The sequence below is a fragment of the Nannobrachium achirus genome (genome assembly GCF_963921795.1).
Source record: "Nannobrachium achirus genome assembly, chromosome: 19".
NCBI classification, from domain to species: domain Eukaryota; kingdom Metazoa; phylum Chordata; class Actinopteri; order Myctophiformes; family Myctophidae; genus Nannobrachium; species Nannobrachium achirus.
In genome coordinates this window covers 23,104,681-23,126,749 of record NC_137826.1, presented here as the reverse complement: position 1 = coordinate 23,126,749, position 22,069 = coordinate 23,104,681, and the positions used below count along the sequence as shown (strand labels likewise).

Here is a 22,069-nt window from a genome sequence, read left to right as displayed (position 1 = left end):
GGGATTGTGGACAAAATCGTATCCAACAATTATAGAATAATATTAAAAGTTTTGGGTTCTGAGAGGCTAAAGGGTGGTCTGTGGCTCAAATGCTGAATAAATAATGGGCCTTGACATGAGTGGGACCCTGGGACCCCTAGGATACTGTGAGGGAGCTCCAGGGCGGTCCCCAGCAAAATGGGGAACAGATTGATTCTCGACATTATTTCCCTCCACCTCAAAATGGGGGTCTAATACGTATCAAGTCTGTGGATCATGGAAGTGTTTGAGAATGACTGGACTAATAACGTTGCTGTCAGGTGGAAGCCTTGTATGTCCAAAACCCTTCCTTTTTTTATTATTAATTTAAAAACAAGTTAAAGTGGTGAAAATAGCCGATCTACAAGCACACAACACCTCGAGCCTGCGAGGCGTTGTGTGCTTGTACTGTAGATCGGCTATTTTCACTACTTTTGCACAACACTCTTTTATGATGATAGGGCTTTAATTTATGAAAAAACATAATATTTTTAAACTTGGAGATACAACGATTACATTTCGATAATCAAACTGGGGGATCCTTGGAATGAACAAGGGTCAGAACCCCTGCCCAAAACCTTTCGCAAACTTCAGTGTTGATTTCGTCAACTAAAACTATGATGAAAAATGTTTCGTCGACAACCTTTTTTCACTGAGGAAAACTAGATAAAAACTAACTAGAAAGATCAAAGATGCCATTGAAAATTGCAAGTGTGGTTCCCATGATGCGAATTTCGCAAAACTGAATAAACTAATACATTATGGCCATATATGGAGATCTCTGTGTCAGTCCTTGTCCCTTGGCTCTGACATCACTGTGATGTCAGGGGAACCACACTAACAGAATCCCTTTTATGCCCATATATGGAGATCCCTGATGTCATCAATATTAAGCCCATATCTGTGAATGCCAATATATATATACTGTACATGTCAGTCTAACCTAGTATAGAATATACATGATTCTGTTAGTGTGGTTCCCCTAACAGGACTTCATATGGGAATGCCCTAGCCTGATTTCAGACTCAGCTGACGCTTGAGTCTGACATTGTGCCCCGACTGAACGATTTCCAGGGGAGGGACTTTTGTGCGAGCGTGCACACGCGCGGCCCCGCACAAGTGATCGCGACGCACGGCGATCGCGAGTCGACGCACAGTCGCGGCGTGTGTGTGTGTGCCAGACAGTGCTGCTTCCACACAGAACTGCGACCAGAAACATATAATCAACATTAACAGCTTGGTGAAATCAGTGTGCGGGCATCTCTCTGTGTGTGTGTGTGTGTGTGTGTGTGTGTGTGTGTGTGTGTGTGTGCCTGCCTGCCTGCCTGCCTGCCTGGTGTGTGAACTTCCTGAAATGTAATCGTTTCAACTGCTGCGCGGATTGGATATTCGTTAGACCCACCCCCACCCCCTGCGCTCATTGGAGAAGCCACAATTTTGGATCGGGAAACTGCCGATTCATTTTAGTTAGGTAAAATTAGCCGAAAGTTAAACCAATCTGGGAACTAAATCAAAATCAATATCTTTCTTCACAAATGTGTTCATAAAGGTGTCTACTATCACCTCTGAACTTTCTCAATCACAACTCCCTTGGGGAACTTTGTGGGAACCAATCAAAGTTGGGGGTATCGGGATACCTGGGACTGGGATTAAAGGGGATAAAATGAAAAAAATGCCAATATGAGCATATGGGGTGTGTAATTAGGGTATTTTCGGGCTGCTGAATCCATTCCAACCATTAGTTTTCAGTTTAAATGACTCCTTGGCCATAAAATAGGCCTAATTGGCTAAGGCTTAGCCAATCATGTCATTCGAGTTCACCTGTGTCCCGTTAGTCCCTGTGCTTAAACCCTTTTGAGTGTTCCTTGTCAGATTGTATCATTTTATCATGTGTGTCATGATGTGCGCTTACCCACCTGTAATATTATATATAATATTATATATAATATTACATAATATTGGCAATTTTATTGCCAATATTATGTCTCATGGACACAAAAAGGTAGTTTGTTGTGGCCTATTTTATGGCCAAGGAGTCATTTTTACTGATAACTAATGGTTGGAATGGATTCAGCAGCCCCAAAATACCCTAATTACACACCTCATACGCTCATATTGGCCATTTTTCATTTTTTTCCCCTTTAATCCCAGGCCCATGGGATACCCCTAACTTTGATTGGCTCCCACAAAGTTCCCCAAGGGAGTTGTGATTGAGAAAGTTCAGAGGTGATAGTAGACACCTTTATGAACACATTTGTGAAGAAAGATATTGATTTTGATTTAGTTCCCAGATTGGTTTAACTTTTGGCTAATTTGACCTAACTATTTACTCAACTCCAGACCAGAGAAACAGTCCACTCTGAGAGTGGGCGGGGTCTATGGGCTGGAACCAGGCTAGGAATGCCCAATAGGCTCTATGCATATACGCCATTTTGTTCTACTTCCGGGTGTCTTTCGACTTCCTTCACAGGTGTTACTGATGATACTAATGAAGGGTCTGTTTGATTTATTGTACAGTGGTTCTGTAGTTTCAAGGACCCCCATAACTCTGTACAAATGGAATCAACAAATGGAATCAAATGGACCCTTGCAGGTCCATTTGCTTCCATTTGTACACTGTCAGAGTTACACACCTGTATGGGGACATTTGGAACCCACTCAAGGACGCTTTGAGACCCACTGGTGTAGCAGAGTGTTTCCAGTGAGCCAACATGCACAATATCAGCACCCTGACTCTGTTTGACCAGAATGGAACAGAGCCTTCATTAGTATCATCGGTAACACCTGTGAAGGAAGTCGAAAGACACCCGGAAGTAGAACAAAATGGCGTATATGCATATAGTCTAACATCCAATCCCTTTTATTCCCATATGGAGATCCCAGTCTGTAGAACCAAGCACACTGGTTAGACTGACATGTATAGTCTCTATAGGTTAGAAAAGGCGAGGTCGCAGCACGGCATGTTGTCGCAGCGCGTTGTCGCGGTGCGTGGTCGCAGCGCGGGTTGTGAGCTTGTAGATTTGCTTGTAGATCCTCTATTTTCAGCATTCAAGTGTAAAATCAGAAGCCATCAAGGCCTGCCAAAATACATTTTTGTCTTCAAAATCTATTGTAGATTTAGTCGACAAATATCTTATATTTAGTCGACTAAAACTAGACTAAAATTACTAAAACATGACAAAAAAACTGAAATTTTCTTCAAAAATGTTCTTTTCTTTATGACTAAAACTAATAATTGCTGTCAAAATTAACACTCATGGATTCTCTCTCTTCAGCTCCTCTTCTGGGAACACAGGAATGTCCTTGGCCAAGACCACCGTGGACAAGCTACTGAAGGGGTACGACATCCGTCTCAGGCCTGATTTTGGAGGTACGTGCAAATCACATCTGTTCCCGGAGCTGGAGTAGTGTTAATCCGAAGCCATCATTTAACTCTGAAAATGTCAACTGAAAATGTTTACAATTTCACAGTTGAATTAACACTCCAGATGGACCCTTAAAAGCTGCATGTTGTGTGAGTTGCATGCCTTATACCTGGGATTCTACAGTGGGCCCCACGCATTGGAGACCAAATCTCAGCCGCTCTTCCTAGAGGCATGCCCTGCTTAGGGGGAGATATTGTGCTTATGGGCTCCAGGCAGTGCTTCTTGTCCAGGGTTCGTCAATATTGTCCGTATACACCAGGGTTCCCCAAGAGGCGGCCCGCGGGCCATTTGCGGCCCGCGGGGGGCTACTGTCTGGCCCACACCAACCCCAGTAAGAGCAGCAACAACACTAGTATATCGTCGTTGTCGCGTGGAAATCTCGTATCTCCAAATTTGTACGTTCTTTCGCAAATCATACAAGGCTGTCGCACAAAAGTAGTGAAAACAGCAGATCTACAAGCACACAACGCCTCGCACCGCGAGGCGTTGTGTGCTTGTAGATCGGCTGTTTTCACTAGTTTAAATCATTTTTAAAATGATAAATTCAAAACGAACGGTTTTGGACATACAAGATCTTCAGCCGACAACGACGAAAACTGTCGCTGGAGTAGTGGGAACGCCACCGTCGCCCCCTGCAATGTCGTGGCCCTCGGCTTGGTACCCTAGACGTAATTCGGCCCTTGGGGAAAACTAATTGGGGAACCCTGGTATACACGGACAAATGTGTCAGTGGCAAAGACTAGGCCTGTCCGTGACACATTTTAGATCTTCTGCTTTACACACCATTATAATTTTCTTATTTTGATCTTAGGACCAAATTACTGACTGTCAAGTCTCCAGGTTTTCTTCAGAATATGTATGACACTGATTTACTATGACACTATGGCATATTATCCACTAGTATAATGTTATATTTGCATGGACCACCATAACTCTAAGAGTGTACAAATCTGCGTTTGAGTCTGAGTGTACACTCTCAGAGTTACAGACTCTTTATTGTGTTTCTGGTATAATATTATTGTCCGCTCATTCTCATTCCGCTTTATGTCCGTGGCAAAAATGTAATGTTTACAATGCAGATGTATACATGATGACCCCTGTTCTTGTAGACCAGTAGGGCCCTATCTAAAACCACCAGGGTCTACATTTCTCAATGGAAGAGTAGGGAGACCACCTCTCCAACTATTGCAGATATGCTATAGTTATAATGTATTAACATACCGTACTCTGCCATACTGATTAGTTAAAATAATGCTTTAGTAATTCAAATAAGCTCTGGATTGAGTCTTAAAAGGGACCATTCTTAACTCTTTTAGTGTTGAATTAACACTCTTGTCATTTACTGTGTATCAAGGCTATTTACAAGTCAAGGTTTTCTCTTTTCAACGCAAAGATATTTACTTGTCATTTCTATGAAATCTGTTGAAGAGTTAGCCAGTGGCAAAATCTAGGGAACGGCTTTGAAGTGACTGTTACAGCACCATGTCATTACTATGCATCTATTCACATATCCAAGATGGCTGCTTCTCCAGAAGTAGGGCACGCAGTGAGACACTGTTGAACATCGCATAGTTCTCCAAACCATATGGCGTTTTCAATACAATACTATTATTGATCATTTGAACCACAGATACAGTATGGTTAAAGCCATTTATACTGTATTATTTAAACCAATGTTCTTTTACTAGAAATGTTTTGCATGCTGTCATTGTCAGAATAAAGCAGGGTGTAATTTTCATACTGGACCCCGTGAAAAACAATTCTACTCTTATCTTATATCGGCAACCCATTATAGCCGTAGGGATGGCAGCCATATTGGGCTGGTCTCCAAAAATAGCCGATCTACAAGCTCACAGTCAAAACGTGACACGTTGCATTGTGAGCTTGTGGATCGGCTGTTTTTGGTGTAGAGGGAAAGAAGTGCACAGAGTAAGGGGTCAACTCATGTCCAGTACAGAGGGTCAGAGTCAGTGGTTCCCAAAGCCATTTGTGGGTCACCGACACATATTCATGGGTCACGACTCCAGTAAAAATCCCATATTGTTTTTCCCTACAAAAAATACAATATATATTTCAAAAGATGGAAAATCTTTTGAAACATACCAACAAACACATCTAAGAATTTCATAAATAAAGTATAATAATAATTAAAAAGTAGTGAGCTTGTAGATCTGGAGGACGATAGCACGATAAATTAAATCTCCACGATACAATTATCGTGAGTGTTTTTTTTATCACAATAAACGATAATATCGCGTATCGTCCTATCCCTAGTGTGAGTATGCCTGCATGTACTGTATCTGTCCTTTGCGTATCGCAAGAACTGGCTGACCTATTGACTTCACATTCACAAGTATGTAGGGTTTAAGCGCTTAGACGTTACAATTCAGTCACTTGCTGATGGGAATGTTTTTTTTTTTTTCTGCTGTTTTCACTAGTTTGGATCTAATTTCTCTTTTGGGTCTCCAGCTACAGTACAAAGTTTGGTAATAGCCGGGGACCCAGTCATCAAAATGGGAGGGGACCTGTGATTTTCTGCCGTACTTTTTATTTCTGTTTTATCTATTAGTTTGGTCATTAAGGTCCACAGAATGAGAGGCCTGCTCTGCTGGAAACTTCGCGAAAAAGAGTTATGGCCATTTGTGTATTCACTGTCCCACTAGAAATATTAAAAAATAAAAAATAAAAAGTCTGCTAATTAGCATGTGAGGGGTCAAACTAGGGTTCTTCATGATTCTGAATCCATTGCAAGCATTTGTTTTGCATGAAAAACATTCCTTGGGCTAGATTTCAGCCCAAGGAATGTTTTTCATGCAAAACAAATGCTTGCAATGGATTCAGAATCACAAAGAACCCCTAGTTTGACCCCTCACATGCTACTTAAAGCAGATTTTTTTTTTTTTATATATATCTAGTGGAGTCAATGGGACAGTGAATATACAAATGGCCATAACTTGTTTTTGCGATGTTTCCAGCAGAGCAGGCCTCTCATTCTGTGGACCTTAATGACCAAACTAATAGATAAAACAGAAATAAAAAGTACGGCAGAAAATCACAGGTCCTACCCTATTCCTTGAGCTTTTGGGCTTGTGGGTCCCCGGCTATAACGACTGGTCCATGTGGTTAATTTCTATGTACAGATTTCCATACTGTAGAGGCCACTACCCACTGCCTTAGCGTGGATGGTTTGGGGCATAGTATGTTTAAGGTCACTTGGTGATGATGTCATATGTCAACACCTAATGACCTTGGGGGCAATGTTCTGTGCTGGTGTCTCTACTCAGTGGTGTAAAGTAACCAAGTACATTTACTGAACTTAACCCATTTAGGCCTAGAATTATTGAATGCTTTAACCAGTGAAAAATAGCAGATATACAAGCTCACAGCGCGGCACCGAGTGCCGCGCTGCGAGCTTGTAGATCTGCTATTTTTGTCATGAAAATGTGTGCAAATCTTTGAATATATGTATTTTCAAAGCGAACGTTTGTAACTCAAATTTTGCTTCTGCGTGGTCCCTGGAACTAAATATTTTTTGCTGATATAGAAACATCAAAAAATCTTAGAAGGATTCAAAAGACACTTATAGAATCGGGTCAAAATTCTAATTTTCACTATTTTTCTAAAATAGCAGATCTAGCTTGAATATCTGCTATTTTTCAATAGTTAAAGCATAAAATAATGATACACAATAATGTGTACCCTAACTGAAGTACTGTACTTTAGTACAATTCTGAATTATTTATTTTACTTTACTTATTTCTTTACTTATTTCCACTATATCTATGAGGCAAATATTGAACTTTAACTCCACTAGGCCTACAATTATTTGAAAACTTTAGTTACTAGTTACTTTGAAGATTTTGATTAAGCTTTTATTACAAAACATACATCAACCACTTCAGCCTTATATACATTGCGGCCATTTGGAAATAGCCAATCTACAAACTCGCGATGCATTGTGGGCTTGTAGATGTTTTTTTTATTTTATACTATTGAAAACTTGAGAAATAGGACATTCTGCATATAATGACTACTTTTTACTTTGAGTATTTTAAGTACATTTCTATACCAATACCTTTGTACTTTTACGCAAGTACATTTTGAATTCCGGACTTTTACATACAAGGTATTTCTACATTGTGGTATTGATACATTTACTTAAAGACGTGGTGCCATAGTTTTGTACTTTTTCTGTTTTGTATGTGTCTATGGAGTTAACATTACTCTAATAGACCACCGGATGTGGTTATAATGTGCAAATGTAGCTTCCCTGTGTATTTTTGGTTTCTTCCTGAAAGTTGAAAGCCTCTGATTCAAAAGGCTTGATCAAAAAACTCTGATTTAATGACATCAGTAAATCAGGAGGACGGCCATTAATTTGGCTGATTGGTGCTGCCGAGATTTTGTGACTCCCTGAACCGAACCAAACTAAATTCGGCATCGGCCCTAAAGATAGCTAACCTCTAAATGTGTAACGCTAACCCTAAACCCAACCAGATGGCATCATAATGGCAGATTTTACACATGGTTGCATGCTGAAATTAGCCGACCTACAAGCTAACAACACGTTGCAGCACTACACATTGTCTGAGATCATCTGACAATGATTTTCAGAGCACAACACGTCTTTCAGTTCTACTGGATCTCCTCTCCACCAGTCCCCCCCTTCTCCAAATTTCTAGTCTAGTTTTTATTTGTTTTAAATTGTCAATATATTTATTTAGACCTTTGTTTTAGCCATCATAGCTCAGTTTTTATTTCGTTTTCGTCAGTGTAGATCTGCTATTTTCAAATGATTTATACATTTGAAAACTTGAAATGGGACACTCTGCACAATGAGTACTTTCTACTTTTGGAAACTTTAAGTACATTTTGATGCCAACCTTTGCACTTTCACTCAAGTAAATTTTACATTCCGGACTTTTACTTGCAACAGGGTTTCTACATTGCACCTTTACTTAAGTAAAAGAAATGTGAGTACTTTGTCCGCCACTGTCGGCGTGTAACTCCCAGTGTGAGTTTCCCAAGCAGAGAGCAGCAGCAGCAGCCTTCCCTTTCCTTCCCCTCAGGCCACAGAGCTGTGTAGTCCATCACAACATCAGTCAGCTGCTGCTGTTCTGACACAACTGCTGACCACCTTCAACTCCACAAAGTGAACAAAGAGGGCTTTAATTTGGTGGTGCTATAGGGCTCTGGGACAGATGAACCGGCACGTCGGGCACTGACAAAGATTATGTTCAGAGTATAGTGTAGGCTGTATTGACAGCTATACTGGAGGTCCATTTCCATGGGGCGCTAGACGGGCGTGAATGATCCATTGCCATTGGACTATGTCATAATAAAGTTTCTGTTTCGGCCTGGCAGTCCTTATGCTACAGAGTATTATTATTTCATTTTTCACTTTGCATTATTGTTCAGGTATATGTAAATTCCTTAAATTAGAACACTCAGAAATGGTACCGTTACACTGCCACCGACTGTGACACCTGAACAGCCTTAGCTAAAACCAGCATGTTTATTTAAGATGCCTTTTGAGACAGGAAAGAAATTGTAGTGAGAAATGATGGCAATTAAGCCAGGGATGTTGCTGTTGATGACAAATCAACCGTTTAGCTATTGGTGCACGCCCCACTACCGCATTTAAGCAATAATACACACGATAACAGTACACATATACTGTACAGCTATAAATTATACGCATTGCATGTGTATCTTTCATTGGCGTGTCTTGAAAACTGTCCAAATTGACTCCACTCACGTGTTGCTGGGTGTGATAGGTCAAATAGGCGGTTGTCCAGGACCACTGACCAATATGTTCATAGGCATATATTTAAATCCAGCTGTCCAGAACTGTGACTATGCGTGCACGTGAGTGTGCGTGCAATCCGTGCATACAGTATGCATGTGTGGGAGTTAGGGATGGGACGATATGAAAATGTTATATCACGATTATTGTGACAAAAGAAATCGCGATTTACAACATTTTGCCAAAAAATAGCAGATCTACAAGCTCACAACGCGTCACAACGTGACACGTTGTGAGCTTGTGACGCGTTGTGAGCTTGTAGATCGGCTATTTTTTGGCAAAGACTTCTGTGAAAAAAAGACTTTATCAAGTACGTATATTATTACCTTTTACCAATTACAGAGGGTTTAAGTGGTACTGGATATGCAGCTCGGCAAATACAAGGTGAATTGATGCCAGTGCATGATGGAGGACGATATCACGATAAATTAAATCTCCACAATACGATTATCGTGAGTGTTTTTTTTATCACGATAAACGATAATATCGCGTATCGTACCATCCCTAGTGTGAGTATGCCTGCATGTACTGTATCTGTCCTTTGCGTATCGCAAGAACTGGCTGACCTATTGACTTCACATTCACAAGTATGTAGGGTTTAAGCGCTCTAGATGTTAAAATTCAGTCACTTGCTGATGATGATGCTTGTTTTTTTGTTTTTTTTAAGGACAAAAAAAGACTTTTATGGCGGTGCTTGATTACGGTGATGTTTTATGTTTATATGCATCCTCTAAGTCTTCGAACAATCAATACACTTCATCATAGGGCATTGAGAATGATTCATTGCTAATTGCAAAGCACTCACTCACGCGCCATTGTATCTTGTATTGTGTGCTGGGGTTGGCTGGCCTGCTGCTCCGTACATCCATAGACACACTCAGTGCTGTCTTCATTTACAAGGAGGACCCTGGATCTACATCCTACTTAGCTTGGTTCGGAAAACTGTCGGTTACTGTCTTCACTCGGAGGATTTATTTCTACTGACTGTCTGCAATGCTTCACTGAGATTCGTGCACTCTGTCTGCTCTCCCACCACTTGAAATTCCTCAACAAAATGAGCACAACCACGTTCAATCTGGCGTTACTATGTTTTCCTATGTTAATAACAGGGACGATTTTCAAAAGATTATATATCATACATGGGCAACTGGCGGCCAGGGGGCCACATGCGGCCCCCACCTTCGCTTAATGCGGCCCGCAGGTTACTACCGGAATACTGATATATTATTGATTTCAGCTGTTATAATTCCAAACACAACCTTCTTTAATTCCGTCAGTCTAGATATTAGTAGCTTTGTATTTAAGTTCATAAAGTTAACATGAGTATAACTAAAGCCGTTTGAAATTAAATCAAAATGTTACATTTCAGGATTCCAATTCAAAAATAAAAAAAATATATAATTCTGGATTCCAATTCAAAGGAAGCAAAAATAGCCGATCTACAAGCTCAAAAGCATCGCAGCGCGATGCGTTTTGATATGCAATATGCAATATGCAATGTGGCCCTCTGGAGTAAAGGTGGAAATATAGTGGCCCTCGCCATCATCAAAGTTGCCCACCCCTGTTATATACTGTATATCGTCACTGTCGGGCAGAAACCTCGTATCCCCAAGTTTCAAATGTGTTAATTTTTTCGAAAAGTAAATGCCTGCTTCATCATACAAGACTGTCACACAAAACGAGTGAAAATTGCTGATCTTATAGATCAGCTATTTTGACTATTGTAAATCATATGAATAAAAAAAAAAAAGGAACGGTTTTGGACATACAAGGTTTCCACCCGACAATGACGATAATATATATGTTCTTATTTATTTTTTGTCATAATGACACATACAGTATAGCGTTGACGTCGCTAAAAATGCAGAATTTGTCTCACGGTGTGGCTCCGGTGTGGATCTTAGATTTAAGGTGGCCAGATGATGTCATCTGTCACCTGTGACATATCTATGACGCATTTAAAAGCTTTGATTGATTGATTGCATACTTTATTAACAGTTTGCCAACAAAAACATGCACAGAAGAGGACAGTTCCATACAAGCCAAGGCCTGATAAAAGGATTAAACCCAAGAAAGCACTATGGCTTGTATCCTTTGCGGTCCTGTGAGTAGCGAGAGTGCACACAACAGGGACGTGCTGGCCATTGGGAAAAGCGGGACAACGGTTCATTCCCGGGCCGGGCCAGGCCGGCCATTAGGAAAAAAATAAAAATAAAATGTCGGCCTTCGTTCCATTTTGGGGGCTGGGCGGCCAACAAAGTAAATCGTCACTGTCGTCGGGCAGAAACCTTGTATCTCCAAGTTTCAAATGTGTACATTTCTTCGCAAAGCAAAGCCCTGCTTCATCATACAAGGCCGTCGCACAAAAGTAGTGAAAACAGCAGATCTGCTTTATAGTTTATAGTTTAATACATTTTTTAAATGATAAATACAAAACAAACGGTTTTGGACATACACGGTTTCCACCCGACAACGACGAAATATAACTCATTTAATTGGCCCACTGGCTTGTCACTTGTCATGATCTGAAATGGCAAATCTTTGAGTAGCAGCAGCGCTATGGAGAGAGATCTCTCTCTATAGCGCGCAATGAGGGCCTCTCCAACTCTTTTTCCCAGGCTGAATCAGGGGCCCAGCACGTCCCTAGCACACAAGAAACGTGGCGCTGATCGGTCCAGTGTTTTACGAGATTAGCTCTGGACAGACACTCAGACCTTCTTGTAGAAGGCTATACCTCTTTCAAAGCCGTGCAGTGAAAATGAGAGGTACTAACAGTAGGCTATATGTGGCGTACTGGCAGTGTGCATGAGAAATGTGGCACTGATCAGCAGTTTATGAGATTAGCCCCGGACACACAAACAGACACACAGACGGTCTCTTTTAAAAGACATCTAGACCAGTGATTCTCAACCCTTTCTCCTTTCCCAGTTTGAGATGCTTGAGGCCACGGACCCCCTCTGGGACCCCAATCTATGTCACCTATATGTGCAGTATAATCCTCAGAGTCACACAACTGTATGAGGGTCCATTTTTTCCAGGCCAATGGGACCACCCACTACATATTGTATAACATTGTGTTGGAGATTTCATAGACAGAGGTAGCTTCATAAACTTGTTTGACAGCACTATCATCAGTGTTGTGTGACTCGTGTCGATAAAATATTTTTTTGTTTCTTTATTTACACAATTCAATTACATTTTACACATTGTCTTTTCTATTAATTTGTTGGATTAATGCTAATGTGTATTCTTGTGTATTCTTAGGCAGTTAGCTTTTTAAACCCTCAATATTTAGTCAATTTGACCGTTGTTGGCTCACTCGGTCAGCTCTTTTTCCTCCTCTACACCTACTCTCCGAAAATAGCCGATTCACAAACTCAAAATGCCTCTTGTGAGCTTGTAGATCTGCTAGTTTCGGCTATCCCCCATCACACAAAGATTCGGCGGACCCCCTGTAGTAACTCCGAGGACCCCCAGTCTAGACCAACTTAAAGCCAACTAACCCTAAGTGTATAGATAGAGTGTATCTGCACATTTCTAAAGTGACAATTTAAAGGGACTACACCATGAATTTTTATTTATCCAATTTTTATGTATTTTGTTGGTGTCCCACCAGCACATTCTATCCTCACAAAGTACTATTTCTGACCATTGTGTCTTTCTCAGTTTATGGGCCGATCTAAGTAAGCAAGTCTCAGAACGGGCTGTCTGATTTTAGGTCCGATTGTGACATCACAATCGGGACCTACTGCTACTGCTGTGCTGAGTAGGAGTTGGGGAGGGGTGGGCAGGCCTGAGAAGGAGGCAGGTGGAGCTGGGAGAGGGTTGGGGAGAGGTGGGCAGGCCTGCTTAGCAGGAGGTGGGGAGGAGTGTGGGGCCAAAACTGTCTCAATAGTGCATGGGGGGGTCCCCAGTTAAAATATTATTATTTTGGGGGTCGCGGCCTGAAAAGGTTGAGAACCCCTGGTCTAGACTCAGACTGCAGAGCCCCGCCGTAAAAAAGAAAAAAAGCCCAAAGCGACAAGAAGGGATAGAAGGAATGAGGAGTGCTATAGCCGAGGCGGCGAGGTATGAGTCTGAAGCGGTGAGTTTTCAGACTGAGTTAAACTCACACTTGGGATTTGACTGTGTAGATCCAGATGAAAGGCCCAGCCTGCAGCCACTTCATTCAGACCACATCCTCCTCTCCTCCTCGCCATTGATCTCTGAGCCAAACTGGATGGTCAGCGGACCCCGCGATTGGCCGCCTTCAGCGCATCCTTTCAGTCACCAGTGGTGTGAAGTAACTAGGTAGATTTACTTAATTAAGTACTGTACTTGAGGTGTTGGTACTTTACTTGAGTATTTCCGATTTCCAATACTTTTACATAATCCACTTTAGCCCTATACCTGTAGGATATTTACAAATAGCCGATCTACAAGCTCACAAGCTTGTAGAGCTTGTAGATCTGCTATTTTCAGACATGTTGTACTTTTAGTTTTGGTACTTTAAGTATACTTTGATGCCAATACTTTTGTACTTTTACTCAAGTACATTTTGAATTCCGGACTTTTCGGAGTATCAGAGTATTTCTACATTGCAGTATTGATACTTTTTTATGAGTAAAACATTTTAGCACTTTTTCCACCACAGTCAGTCACACATACCCAACCAGGCCGCTAACATCAGCGTTGCTGTGATCGTTTCTCGTCCTATTCTTATTGTTATGTTATTCGTTGCTCAAACTTTTCTCTTCTGCTTGTAGCAGCAGACTGGCAAGCGTCTTGAGCTGGTTTAAATTAGATTAAAGAAAGACTTGCCATTAGCATACTCTGCTAATGGGGAGTCTTCCCGTGTCTTCTCCCCTTTTTGCTCCCTGTTTGTGTGGATTATTGGCTTTGGCTTTAACGTCTTAACAAATAGCCCATGGATGTGTTGAACTACGAAAGGGAGACAGAGTGAGAGAGAGAGAGAGAGAGAGAGAGAACCTGTACTAAGCAGAATTCAAATCACCCTTGTTGAATTTGATTAAGTAACCACAGAAATGGATAGCTATGGTTAGAAAACAGAAACAGTGGCACCTCGGTAGTTATTTTGCTTTTTACTTGACTATATTTGACACGATCCTATAGATTCACCCGTGACTAAACTGCTTATTATGCTTATAGGGTAATTATTGTACAGTGATTATTAAGTGGCAGTGACCGGTGCTCGATAATGGCTGTAAATGCATTGAGTTACTTTTACTTTACTGGAGTATTTTCCAATTTTCAGTACTTTTACTTCTACTCAACAACATCTTAGAGGCAAATATTGTGCTTTTTACTCCACTACAATTATTTGAAAACTTACTTTGTAGATTTTGATTATTATTACAAAAAATACATTAACCACTCAAGCTCTTCAGTAAATACATTCCAGCCATTTGAAAATAATAAGCTCACAATGCTTTGCGAGCGTCACAAAGCTCGTAGATCTGCTATTTTCAAAAGATTTACATACATTTGAAAACATGAAATAGGATATTCTGCATAATGAGGACTTTCTACTTTTAGTAGGCTACTTTAAGTACATTCCAAAATACAGTACCAATACCTTTGTACATTTACTCAAGTACATTTTGAATCCCAGACTTTTACTTGTAAACTATATTGCAGTATTGATACTTTTTCTTAAGTAAAACATGTGGAATACTTTTTCCACCACGGAATACAAGCTGTTGATTAACAATCGAGACAGGTTCAATGGGGCGTCTGGCTGGCACAGGGGTAAAGTTCCTGCCCACCAAGCAGAGACGAGGGCTTTGAATCCTCTGCCTGTCCACCTGGGGAGTGGGCACTCCAACCAACACTATAAATGACCTTTAGTGACCAGCGTGGCCCAAGAAGAAACATATTTTCAGTCATGCTGTACAATAGATCAGAGGTCTTCAACGTTTTTCAGCCCAAGGACCCCCTAGCTGAGAGAGAGAGATGAAGCAGGGACCCCAACTACATAGGCTATTGTATAAAACTATGTTGCAGATTCAACTGTTTCATAGATTTCATAGATGGTTGCGGGATTCATGTTAATGTGTAATTTCAGATAGTTAACCTTTTAAACCCTCAATATTCAGTCAAGTTGACCGTTGGCTCTGTACTTGGTCTGCTCTTTTTTTTCCCCTCTACACCAACTCTACAAAAAAAAGAGCCGATCTACAAGCTCACAACACCTCGCAGCGTGAGGCGTTGTGAGCTAGTACGTCTGCAATTTTTGGCTAATAATCCCCAATCCCCATCACACAAAGATTTGGCAGACCTCCTTGAGTAACACTGAGGACCCCCTAGAGGTCCCTGACCCCCTGTTGAAGACCCCTGATCTAGATTCCATCGTAACTTGTGTTGTTATTGAGTGCCGCTTGGTTGAGAAACGAGGTAAGACCATAGACATTCAGTTGACATGAAATCACATGCTGAATGGCCTACATATGACTGAAATGGCAAGCTTATCTGAGCCAAATGGACAGCTTTCAGCGGCAGCCATGTGGGTGAGGAGGACTGGTTAGTGATTGGATTTAACACCCATCCTCTTTCACAGAGAGGGTCAGCATCAACATAATGCTTTACCAATGCACAGTCTATGGTGTCCTGCGCGCTATTTAGCGTGTAAAAAAAAGAAGGAAAAAAAAACAGGTTTTAAGCTACTGAAGTCCTGACGTCACTGCCGCTAGATCGCGCTAAAACCCGGGTTCACATTGTTATTTTTTGTATTGATATCCCCTTAGGGGAACCTTAGATCACGTCACATAAGAACCGTGTTCCTAAAATAAACTAATCATCTGGGCGTTTCTGTTAGGGGAGTTGCTCTGCATCATTTATCATATTATTCTATATATTGGATGAATGCAGTTTTTGCAGCTATAGTTTCAGCACTTGCCCCAGTCGAAGCTGACCCACGTTGCCAGGGCCGTCGTACAGATTTCTGGGAGGGGGGTCAAGATCAAAGACCTGCCCCCCCCCCCCCCCCCCCCCCCCCCCACCCCACCCCCCCACCTCGGTATTTCGCCCAGGCCGAAAAATACGTGTTTTTCATGGGAAAATGTTCATTTTTAAGTAAGAAAACTGTTAAAAACAGTTCTACACGGCGGCAGAACCGTTTAGGCTTAATATAATAGGGTTTATATAAAGCATGATGTCTTAATCTTACCTTGGGAGAAAGTTCTTTAACAGTCACTCAAATCTTTCCTACACAAACTAGACTGCTCCCGAGTCCCGTTCAATGCCCCCTGCCCATTGACAGAAATGGGCAGGGCCTATATGTGGAGGCGTCATGAGCCAAGGAATCCAGGGGATAATAAATGCTGATTGTAGGACCAGAGCCGCTGCCAGTCATTAGAGTTCCCTACTCACAACTGGCTTTCAGGTGCCTCCCGCACAGCAACGTGCGCACAATTTTCTTTTCTTTTTTTTCCCCGGTTCGGGTCGGGTGTCTTTGCACGATTCTAACTCAGTTATACGCGGATTGCTTCTGCACGCTGTAACAGCAACCACGACAGCCATAAGCTACAAACAGCACAGCGGCCAGTTCTCTACATGAAGATAAAGGCTGGGCTCAGCCACAGCATGCATGCACAATGGATGCGGCGCGTTTCATGTAGTAGATCGTCTACAACATTGCCGCCTCAACTAATAATTTCTTCCTTTTTCTTTTCTTTTCTTGTTGCCTCTTGGGGGGGGGGGGGGGCATTTTCCCTCAGTCACCTAAACGGTGGGGAGGCAGAGACAAACTGACCAATGTCTTCCCTCTCCTATGGTAGCATGCATGTGCAGTTTCACCATCCGGCCTTGTGGCCTGGCGAAGATAATACAACATTTTACATTTCATTATATATTTTTTGATGTTCATCTATGACATGCCCAAAATACGTTTACCAGGGTTAATGTGGTGAAATTGCTTAATGTTTATCCAGCAGGCAAAAAATATGAACTTTCACATTTTGAATTATTATATTAGCAGCCATTTCTGCCGTTAGAAATAGTTCCTCCATTGTATACATCTGTGTGAACCGATTCTTCCACTCATTAAAACACAATGGGATTAATTTTCTGAAGCTTGATTGATCGATTTCTCGTTTCTCCCCTAATTATATTATAAATAAATTAGAGTTTTGCCTTTTTTATGGCAAGCACGTTCTTAGCATGGACCCCGTAACTAGCAACAAAGTGTTTGTGACTGATTGTAAAAGCTAAAAGCTTGTCTGTTGAAATTTTGTGCACGGCACAACATGCTTCCGCTTGAGACCTTGCGTGAGATAATGTGTTTGTCTCCCGACTGGCTGACTGTTTATTATTGGTGCTGGAGGTCTCAAGCCACGGTGGGCTGCGTCTGGACTGCTGGCCAGGGAAGGGGGGGGGGGAGGGGATGAATCTGCCACAGCCTCCGCGTCTGGCACCGTTATTGATTTGTGCACGGGAAGCTGGAATCACGGGCCACAAACATGCAGCGTTTCCCAGCGTTCCACGAGGCGAATTAATTACATTTACAATTTAGACATTTAGCTGACGCCGTTATACAGGGTACCATACATACAAAGCTTCAAGCTTACAACGAGCCTCAATTCCTATACTACGTTGCAAGCAAACAAATCGTCGTTGTTGTGGGGTAGAAACCTTGTATGTCCAAAACCGTTCCTTTTTTTATTATTATTTTTAAAACGAGTTACAGTAGTGAATACAGCAATAGCAATTTCCACTACTTGTATCACTCTTGTGTGATGAAGTAGGGCTTTAATTCACGAAAGAACATACATTTTGAAACTTGGAGATACAAGGTTTCTGCCCGACAGTGACGATATGCAAGGAGCACGAGGGATCAGAATCTAGGACAAGATTCCTGTGATCTTATAGAGTGATTGTGAAAGAGGAAAGCATTATAAGAAAAAACGGGAGAGCTACTGTAAGGAGAAAGGTAGACGTGATTTTCTCTTTAAGGCAAGGTCATATTAGAGTGAATTTGACTTAATGGATTCATAAGGAAGTAGGTGAAACAAAGGCAACATTTTTTGTCAAGTCAAGTAACAAAAGAGACGAGAGAGCTCAGCTTAGCTGTCACCTCCGTCACAGATTCGTCCTTCTGTAGGACGCATGTTAACTCTAGCCGTCATCAGGGATGGGACGAAAATTTCATATCACGATTATTGTGTCAAAAGAAATCGCGATATACGATATTATCGCAATAATCAAAATCCATTATCCTGAGGCGGAACATTTGCCAAAAGTCATTTGATAGAGAGTGAAAAAGAAGCAAAGTCATTTTATAGACTGAAAAAAAGACTATCAAGTACGTATAGTACTTGTAAAAGTACCTTTTACCAATTATAGAGGGTTTAAGTGGTACCGGATATGCAGCTTGGCAAATAAAGGTGAAATGATCCCAGTGCATGACGGAGGACGATATCACGATAAATTAAATCTCCACGATACGATTATCGTGTTTTTTATCACGATAAACGATAATATCGCGTATCATCCCATCCCTAGCTGTCATCATCACTGACATGGGTTTTATCATCTCGGCTTCCTCCATTAACAAAGCACAGAGGGTAGCATTTCACACGTACTGTGAATGTGTCTTAACACTGAGCTGCTAACCCCGATACAGCCGCCACGTGAAGCACACAAGACGCATGTGCGTTGCGTGCACCGGATGTCAAAATGACGGTCGAATTTCCTTCATCGCAGCTGATTATATCTTCACTATTAATAAAGCTGCTTAACCGAAAATGATGCTGCACAGGTCATTTTGTGCTCATGCATGCACTACCGCGGACCACAGCGGTCATTAGGGTGAATGCCCCTGGGTTATTTTATTTAGTTGATAAATGACTATTCCAAATGACTGAGGTAAGCACTTTTTGTGTCCGTGACTTTGGGTACAGATTGTAGTTGTGAACAGAACGTTTTGTTGTAATGACTGGCCAAATGTTACTGTACATAAAGACTCACTTGTTTTCCGTTCTGGTCCTGGAGGCTCAGTAATTCTACTCTGGGTCTGAATTAGTCGGTGGTTAGATGTCAACAGCAGCGTAGGTACATTAATAGACTAAAAAGAGTGCTCCACAAAGCATATACAGTATCTCTGCTAGGCTGCATTGCCTACTCAGGGCTGTGTAAGTCGTGGGTCGCAGCCATCAGGACCCGAGGAAGCTGGGGGGGAAAATAATGATTCTACAAGATTTGTGGAAACCTAGCCTGATTTCAGACTAAGCTTCCTGAAGCTTGAGTCTGACATTGGCTCCATTGTAAGCGATTACAAAGTGGAAGGGATTGGTGGGAGGGGTTGGTGTTTGACTGACGGACCCTCGCACGCCTGTTTCTGCGTGCGGGAGAGTCCGCACAGCACTGTGTCCAGAGAGTGATCATGTACAGTACATACTTTACTGTTGTTCTTGAGATTAAATAAAATAAAATAAACTATCAAAAAGTAAACAGACCTGCCTGTGCATGATCGCGTATCGATCAAACACCATTCACATCGGCCGTTTCAGACGTGGGACTGTTAACTTATCAAAGATTTCTTTTAAAACGGCCGAGTGTCAACAGCGGGAATTAACATAGGAATCTGACTGGATGCAGTCGCTCCTCCCCCTCCGAGTCCGCACTGGCTGTAAGTTGAGTCTGTAACAACTACACAGGTTCAAACTTGAACGGTCCCCACTGATTGGCTTGTCGTTAGACTCACCTCCGACTCTCATTGGATAATACATTCTTGTACCGAAGAAACTCTAGGTTCAGATTACACCACCAGACCAAGAGAGACAGTCTGCTCAGAGAGTGGGCGGGGTCTATGGGCTGGAGCCAGGCTAGTGGAAACCCCTATGGGTGAAAGCGCTTTTGGAGTTGCAGTCTATTAGAGGGGGTTGATTCAATGTAGCCCCACCCCAACTTATTTCAGAAGCCAATAGACATAATTTTACTTCATTGGTGGACGAAAAGTTGGATGCTGATCAGTTCAATGGTTTGTGAGATTAGTTGCGCACAAACGGGCAAACAGTAAATGTTCAGGAAACGCCTAAAGACTTTAAACGGCACATCTGTATGTGCAAATGTACTTGGCAAATACCCGATAACAACTAAATGGGACACAGTTCTATTGATTTTATTTAATAAGACAAAACAACAAATGATCTGTGAAAATTAACAATAAAAAAAAAGAAAAACATATAAAGCGTAATATGACCCACATTTGACACAAACATTCTGTCGAGGACAGAGCACGAGATGCAAACACTGATACTCTGAAAATACGCTTGGCAGCTACTTTACTCACACACACAATCGCAGAGCAGGAATCAGGTCCCTTAGGAGGACTGAGTTGGGCTGTTTTCACCGGGGGGCTGAGCAAAGAATGTTCTTACCGTACCGTACGCCCAGAAATGTTGACTAATCACTTTCGGCCACTTCGCTTGAATGGATGAAACAAGCCAAGTTGGAAAGCACAGTGAGATGCAGGTCAGCCCCTCTCCAGGGACACTTTAATTCATGGTTGGAAGTCATTGATAGAAGAACGCAGCTTATAAATCTTGCAAAAGCGAGGTGCTTTTGTTGTTCCTGGAGGGCCTGGATGCAAACCACTGTGTTCTTTCTATGTATACAGTAAAAGCCTCAGTGTTGATCCAACTGTGAGAGTGTAAAAATATATATATATTTTTGAATTTCAGAATTATATTAACACTGAGGATTTTACTCTGTATATTAACACATGGGAAGCCAAGGTTTCTAACATTTCTAGCTGTTGCTGCTGCCGCCGTTCACTCACGCTTTATTTTGAAGAGCCTCGGAAGCTTCGTGTACGTGAGTGTCCACTGACGATTGAGGAAGAAAATCCATTTGTTTACAAACGCTCGCGAAACTAAAATCCAAACCGCGGCCGACCATCGCAGTAAAGTGTCGCCGTGAAAACAATCAGATCTCTGCTTCCCTGGCGTTCTTTGCACCTCATTCATAGATAAAGCCCTTTTTATGTTTCAGCCTAGAATGGAAATCAATGCAGCCAGGTCGTGCCATTTTCTCTCTCTCTCTGAGCTACGGGGTGACGTATGGACTAGGGTCATTCACAGGGCACGCAGCATGCACATAGAGCTGTGCAGTTAACCCCTTGTTGTCTCATTCAGGAACGAGACAACTCCTTTTGGCAGAGTGACCCCTAGTGGCCTTATCTCATTACTGAACGAGTTTGGCCCCTTGGGTGTTAATACTTTTGTTGTTGCTTGTCCTAATGGATTTAGGGGTCTTGTATTTCAAGGCTTCCAACCAAAACTGTATGTTAGTGTTTAAGCTCCATGGATCATATATGAAGACTAAACTTGATATTAACACATTGACCGCCATTTTAACATACCTCCGTACTCCCACCTGCCATTCGTCTCCATAGACTTCCATGTAATTGGGTGTGCACGGATCATGCACACCCATGCCTAGATAATGCACCACGTGTGTCCACATTGCTCACAGCTTTCAAACAAAAAAATCCGAATGGAAATCCGTTCAGGCATTCATGAGATAACAGCCACTATGTTTAACAAAGATGGCTGCCAAAATGGCTGCCATGCTTGAAAGATGGGGTTGCTATGGGGGTTAAACATGCAATTTCGCGATTGCTATCATGCCTACTCCATTTTTGGGGGTCAAAAAAAAAATTTGAAAAAAAATTTTTTTGAATTTTTTTTTTTTTTTTTTAATTCTCGGGACTATCGGGCCTGGCAGGGAAAGACATTGGAATAATCTCGGGACTATCGGGCCTGGCAGGGAATGAGTTAAGATGAATAATCACAACTGACTCACTAAAAATGTGAGGTAGCCA

General features: G+C 41.8%; 1 protein-coding gene across 1 annotated transcript in view; it reads left to right on the top strand.

The window, feature by feature from the left end:
* gabrb4 (gamma-aminobutyric acid type A receptor subunit beta4) overlaps positions 1 to 22,069 on the top strand; it is a gene marked incomplete at both ends in the record, with an annotated part of 91,730 nt that overhangs the window by 5,050 nt on the left and 64,611 nt on the right. The window contains one exon of the mRNA XM_080748789.1: positions 3,294 to 3,388. Within this exon, the coding sequence (XP_080604915.1) occupies positions 3,294 to 3,388 (95 nt within the window). The remainder of the gene's footprint in view (positions 1 to 3,293; positions 3,389 to 22,069) is intronic.